The sequence below is a fragment of the Dermacentor silvarum genome, chromosome 11, assembly GCF_013339745.2.
Source record: "Dermacentor silvarum isolate Dsil-2018 chromosome 11, BIME_Dsil_1.4, whole genome shotgun sequence".
Taxonomy (NCBI): Eukaryota; Metazoa; Arthropoda; class Arachnida; order Ixodida; family Ixodidae; genus Dermacentor; species Dermacentor silvarum.
The window spans coordinates 80,614,157-80,621,025 of NC_051164.1; the positions used below are offsets into that span (position 1 = coordinate 80,614,157).

General features: G+C 49.4%; 1 protein-coding gene across 11 annotated transcripts in view; it reads right to left on the minus strand.

The window, feature by feature from the left end:
• LOC119432996 (armadillo repeat protein deleted in velo-cardio-facial syndrome homolog) overlaps positions 1-6,554 on the minus strand; it is a 129,699-nt gene extending 123,145 nt beyond the window's left edge. For 7 of the 11 annotated variants that reach the window (XM_049658990.1, XM_037700138.2, XM_037700136.2 and 4 more), the window contains exons 1-2: positions 3,783-4,657; positions 2,552-2,693 (exon numbers count right to left, since the gene is read on the minus strand). In XM_049658990.1, the coding sequence (XP_049514947.1) occupies positions 2,552-2,689 (138 nt within the window). In that variant the 5' untranslated portion in view covers positions 2,690-2,693; positions 3,783-4,657. Of the gene's footprint in view, positions 1-2,551; positions 2,694-3,782; positions 4,658-5,609 lie in introns of those variants that run through there. The other 4 variants (XM_037700137.2, XM_037700140.2, XM_037700139.2 and 1 more) reach the window with 4 other exon arrangements.
• Positions 6,555-6,869: the final 315 nt, after the last annotated feature.

A 6,869-nucleotide genomic window follows, 5' to 3' on the forward strand; every position in this document is an offset into this window, starting at 1 on the left:
CCTTTCTTTCACGACATGTAAACAAGGTGCATCAGTTAGTTCACTGATGACACCGGGGAAACCTTACGAACTTCTAATAATGCATGAAAATACCGGGAAAATGAGAAGTCGGTAATTATTTGCAAAGCTGCTAATTAACCTAGGAATGTTCAAGTTTCCCCAAACATTACACTTAATATGACCCCCATTTCCACTGAATGTGAACTCTCTCTTATACACAGTTCTCCGAGGCCTCTGCACAACATTGTGAATAACGGCCGCATGAAAGTCTAGCAACTGAGTGGGTAATTTTCCACAAAGGCTGTGATTGATCCACACACATTTAACTTTGCATACTGATTTACCACAGTGGTACCCCTATTTCTGGTAAGTTTGACCAAGGTGGCATTTGTAATTGCGCCACGTATTTACTGCTCGTGCGCCATCCACGGCATATGACTTGTGGTACCGCATGTAGCCCGAATTTACATTGTATGGCATAAATTCCAACTTCATGTCTGTGCTGTTGATGTTCACCTGCAGATCCAACAGCATAGAAAGCTTCTGCCCAAAGGCTGACCCCCTCCCTCTCTCTCGTGTCTCCAAAAACGTGGCACTCCACCATCTGGGTTAACCCTTTCATGACAAATGTTGTCTACAGGCAACATACAAGAAAAAAAAAATAGTTTCTTACTGAGTTTCGATACTGAATACGAAGTCTTGGGCTAAATGTCTTCGGCCAACACTGAATTAGAATGACAGGCAGCAAGCATCCCTTGTTGGTTTAGAGCAGGAACACAGGACGACGTAACATAAGTTCGGCACGCGAACCACTTTCTTTTGAAAGAACAGTCAGAGAAGACAGACCGACGCAAGATTTCCGGCTGCAGTGGTGTCACACAGGTGAGGTAAAGCAAATGAAATGTACGTCTATGGTTCACGTATGACGAGAGCTGCCTGTACAAATTCCAAACCAGGCCATAGGTGGCCTTGAGGTGAAACCCACTTCCAGTTTTGTGCTTGGCAGTTCGGCCCACGCAAGACCCGCATTTCTAACAGAAAGCTCGCCTCCATGCATAGCGTTTACCACCATTTCCCAGTAAACATTACGGTTACATAAGCTGCAGTTGCTGGGAAGCATGAAAAGCAGTCAGGAATCTTGGAATGCTATTGCGTTCCACTCTTAAAGACGAAGCATAAGTATCCTCCAAATTTTCTCGTTGAAGTAGGAGGCACGTTGTGGGTTGTCCTTGATACGTACAATGCCAAATATAGGAAATATTCCTCATGTCATAAGCCCCATGATCTATTCTGACAAGAATAATGAAAGAGAAGAATGCGCAGAGGAAATTGCAGCGAGAAAATCCCAAGCAAGCTAGGTCAATCCAAGTGAAATGCATAGTCTGAAATCGGGCTAGTTGGTAATGCATGATGTGCACAGTACGACAGCAGACATAGGACAGCAGTTGTCTCCGTCGTGCCTTTCCATCCTAAGTCTGCTGTCGCACTGTGAATATCATGAAGCAAAGAAAGCAACGTTACTGATGTCATAACAATGCCAAAGGGTGTGTTGCCTCGTACTTAAACAGAGCTTATCGAAATCGAGCTTTTATCGCTTTACGAGTAGGGGTAAGGAGCTATAACCAAGACACCAATTCATCAGGTTTTCACGCAGTTGTTTTGTAGACAAATCACAGATAAACCCTCCTTGATGATCCACAGCATGCATCTGGAAGAAAACAGCTGAGCTTTCAGGGAAGTTAGTGATGACATCATGGTTTTTGCAATAATGCAACATGGCTTGGGAGCAAACAACGCTAAGCACGAGACACAGAACATGAGGACACGGGATGCTACACAATGTCCCGTGTTGAGGGCTGTTTGCTCCCAAAAGTCCCAGTTTCAATTTCCCAGCTATAGCGGTCTACTGTGTTGCTGGCAATCACATAACTCTGCAACGCAGAAGTTGATGCGTAGCCGCTTCCTCCCAAACTAAAAAGGGTGTCATTTACTCAAGTGCTTTTTTCTTGCCTCTGCAAAATAAAGTCAAGAGCAGCCACGTATCCGCTTGCGAGCATGCACGGGTATCAGTTCCATCACATTCGCATTAAATGCAGCACAGTCATCCACACTTCGGTCTAGAGTAGTGAATCAGTGTGCTTCAATGCAAAGAAATCGACATCTGTGTGGATGGTCGTTTCCAGAGATGACACTTGTGACCAGCAGACTCCAAACGAACGCCCGGGCACAAGAACACAGTGTTCAGCCCAGTACAGTTGAACCTCAATATAACAAACACGGATAGAACAACAAATGATCAGATATAACAAAGTAAATATAAAATGCATCTCGCTGATATCAGCGTGTAACAAATACACGCTTGTGACAAACATTGGACATAATGTAGGTATTCTCGCACCAGATGCAACTTTGTTACAAGGTTTGTCTGTATCTTGAACTTGCAGCTGCTGTGTTATTACTCTTGTTTGTTCTGCAGTGACATGCTCAAGCACTTCAGAAAGAAGCGTGGATGACTATACCACTTATCCCGGCAATGGGCTGCAGCCCTCACCTGTTCTTTCACAGACTGGAGTATGCTGGCTGCTGAGCTATTTGGGTAGGTGTGCATTAACGGTGGCTCCGACAGTGGAGCATCCTGGCTCGCCGGCATGGTGCTGTGCTCTCCAAGCGGAGCTGACAGGGATCCCATTCAACTGCAGCACAAGACAATGTTTCCGTTCAGCCAGTCACACACTTCACAATGCAAGACATCAGCCAGAGCCAGTGGTCATTCAGAAGTGGAAACAGTGGAAAGGATAGATTCAAACTACCAATGCAGAATGAGTTTGCTGACACATTGCCATAACAAGCCACCACCATATTGGATTCGACAAAGTTGACCCCCAAACGACTTACTATTCAACTTGACCCTGCGAGTTGAAAAACAAATGTCCCTACGTGAAAAAGCCCAATGAATAGCTCACTGACTTTGCTGCACTCTGTGATGGCAAATATTTAGGAATATTCAGGCAGCTCGGCCGGGAAAGGCGCCTTTCATAAAAGGCTTTCATTTTGTTCATCAGTCATGCGATCGAAAACTAGTAACAGCGCACAAAGCACAGTTAAAGACGCAACACAGGCGCTGTGTCTTTTGTTACTAGTTTCCAAAATGTACCAACTTGTCCAGCTTTCGATTCTTCTGCATGTGATCAGCGAAAAAGGCGGCGAACATGTTTGTTTCAGTTTCAACAAACATGACACCGATGATGCCAATCGTTATTTCTACGAAAGGTGTGCGACAAGACACCGAAAAGCTGCCCGTGGCGATGACGGATACTTCCATAGAAGTTGGCCACAAAATACGAATTATACCTGCTGCACACAACTTATGCGCCGAAGTCGCCGTTCCAAATCAGCTGAACGCAAACGCAATTTTCCCACGCACCTGCAATGGACACAACGGCGCACGCTACAGGTGCTGTCAGGTGTTTGAAACGCACGGGCCGAAGCCACGCTCGAGCGAGATAACTTTTTTTTTTTTTTTTTTTTTTTTTTTCCCCACGACAAGAAAGCTGGAGTACGAAGAAGCACGAAACCGCGTTGCTAGTCCCGAGGACACGGAGATGAAATCCGCGCCCTCGGGGGCTGCGGTTTTTTGAGGTCAGACCCAACAAAAAAAGTTTTCCCGACTCGTCGCGACAGGAATCCTAGTTTTTTTCGCCGCGCCACGCAACGTCATCGAGTGTCACGCACGGAGAAAAAGCCGGTTCGACGGCGACAACAAAACGGGCCGGAGAACTTACCCAGCCGTACGCGTGAACTTAGTCCGTGGAGGCCGCATCACTTGGCATAAACACGACGCCTTCGAGGCGTTGGCACCCGAAACAAGACCAAAGCTGCGGCGTCTTTCGTTGGAATGCGGCGTCTGCTTCGAACTGAAGTCGTTGGTCCGTCCGTACGAGACCCGCTAGGCCTAAGAGGTCCGCGGCCCGCACAAAAGCTCAACGTCTCCGCGCACTGGTCAGCGAGGAATTCGTGCGCTGGCACCCCCAATGCTGCAATCGACCGGACGAGCCGCCGACACAGCGCGCGTGGTCACTCGGAGCTCGAACTCGAGCAAACCCGTCACTCAACGACGTCGGAAACACGGCTTCGTAGGATCCACAAGCATAGTTTGACACTTGCGCGGAACAGGAATGAAACTAGAAATCAAGCAAACAAATTCGAAAGCGGCATTGTCGTGGTTCTCCAAACTGTCCCTAGAGGGGACGACTGTAGGAAGGAGGCGTGGGAGAGGGCATGCGAGGGGGGCTTGCTGGCTGGCGGCCGCTTCGAGGGGCCGTATAAGAACGGCGTTGCATTATTCCAAACAGCGGTGGTGGTTGGCAGCGGGCGGTGACTGACCTGCGGCCTTGATGCCTGCGGACGGCGACTCGCGCGGCACCTTCGCAACAAAAGCAAAGCGGCGACACAAAAGAAGAATGAAGAGCATCTAGAGAAGTTTCCCTCAAAGAATAGTCACCCTTTCCCATCGTCCAGACTACCGCAAAAGCTGCTGCCCTCTCCTAAAAAAAGCCATATGGGACGTCGCGGGTTGCGCTCTTGCGTTGACGCTCGCTCATTTGGCGACAGTTGCGGGTCCCACCGCAGGTTTATGCCAGTAATGTTGTGCGCGTCGATGTTTTCGAGAGGATGTAGATTCGGTGACTTGCAGCTGACGTGTAAGATGACGAACAGAGCGCAGTCGCTCTCTGCTCAAGTTATAGAGAAAGAAAAGCGCAAGAGACGAGTCAAGAATGTGGGCATGGGTCCAAGTAGTGCGCACATGCATGCAAAAAAAAAAAAAAAAAAAAAAAATGTCGGGACCGGCATGAGCGTCCGAAACTCGATCGCGCGCGCTTGGCATGCGAAATTTGAGAAGAGCGCTGCGAGGAATCCGGTGAGCGTGATTTTAATAAAACATGTCGAGCCGATGCAGGCCGCCGGTCTCACAAGCACGTGCGGTATAGAGGGCTGTGTGACTGGAGAAAATAAAGGCGGAATTTAATCACGTCGTGAAATATCGCCGCTGTCACGAGAAATGCCGTTACTTTCCACTGGCATCCCTGCGTGCAAGGATATCGCAGTATCTAAGATTGATTTCCAAGTCAGGCAGCTGGTGGACGTGCTGTCCGATCGCGAAAGACTGGCCATCTTTTATGTCAAAGTGCTGTCATAATTTGCGTGTTTTACGTTGGTTGACTTCTATGCACCTATCAAGTACATCGCCGCGATAACAAGGAACATACCGACAGGCAATGACATAAATGATGGGCATTTCTTCATTTTAAAACTAGCGCGCTCTTTCCTTTCTCGATGCCTATTTCTTTATTTCGCATAATGATATGGCTATTGAAGTCACGACCTGCCCAATCTTCACACATTACATAATCGCGGATTCATGTGGCCGGGGGGGGGGGGGGGGGTCATTAAGATTGTATTTAGTTCGTGCTTATAAATAAATAGCGAACAAAAAGAGAAAAAACACCCTTCATAAGCCCGCTACGACAAACGATCCAGCTGAAATGGCGAGCCGTAATAATGAAAAACGCGTTAACCGAGTACGGGAGAAAGTTTGCATGCGTAATTACCTTCCATTTTCACAGGTTGCATCGGTGCTCGCCGCACACTCATTTGGGGTGGTGGTTCGCTGTCTCTGAAGTGCGGACGTCGAACGAAGAGCCCATCCGAGATCTGATCGCTGTGTTCAAAGCAGACACACCCGGGTGGACAACGTGATCACAACAAAACACCGGCACAACACGCACTCCCCTCCCGAAAGTTCGCACCAGAAAGCAGCAAAAACAGTGTGGAAGGGAGTCGACACGGCAGCACTGGTTTCACAAGATGAGCCGTTTGATGAGCACGCACTCGAGTTTCCGAGCTCGCTTCAGTTATACGCAGAGTGCAAGCCCTCGAACGCGGAATGAAGGGGAAAAAAAGTAAAAATAAAAAAGAACAGCGGTGAAGTGCAGACAAGAACCTTCTGAGAGCACTAACCCTAACCCACGGAGAGCTCAGAACCCTGGGCCCGAAATCGCCATACGAGTACGCTGCTCCGGCGGTCGGCGTCCCAGAGCGACTGCAACGAGCGATGGCACCGAGCTGGGCCCCAGGAGAGGTATCTGCGACCACAGAACACGTTGCCGAGACGACCTTCGCCGTTCACTCCTGGTCGTTATTCGTCACGGTAGCGTTGTTTCTTGGCCGCATCGAACGAAGGGTCGGCATGAAAACACACCGCTCGCGCCGCTAGCACCACACCGTCGCCTCCGCTGCTGCTACAGCACATCGCGAACGGGGCGATAGGGACCCGCGCACTGCGCTCCACTTGGCTCACATCTCGATATCCCGTCGCCGGTTTGGCACTCGAGGCGCGTTATCCGCAAAAAAAAAAGTGGGAGATAAGGGAACTGGCTTCCGCGTTTCTTTTGTCAGAAGGGCGTAAACTCGAACTGCAGTGCGCGAACTCCACTAGCACTTCTCCGCTGCCCGTCCTTCGACCGGCAAAAGCCTCCTTCCAGGCGTGTATCGCACGCAGGCAGCCGAAGCGAGCGCTATTTGGGCACGTGGCGCCATCTGGTCGCGAGCGCGAAAGTAACGGCACTCTCTGGCCCTCAACGCACTCTGAAAACTGAAAGCAAGCGTACTGGGTAGTATTGAGGCAAAGCTGCTGGAGATCTTTCGTCGAGCGTGATCCTTCCCACACTCCCCTCTTTTCTGAAGCTGTGTTAGCTGTGTGTTTCAGTCGCCCTGCAAGTGCTGCAGGCTCTGCTAGGCACGGGGTGGTCTTGCCGGAGTGTTTCGTTTATCGGTCAGGCTCGTGGGGGTCACCATGCATCGAACAGTTT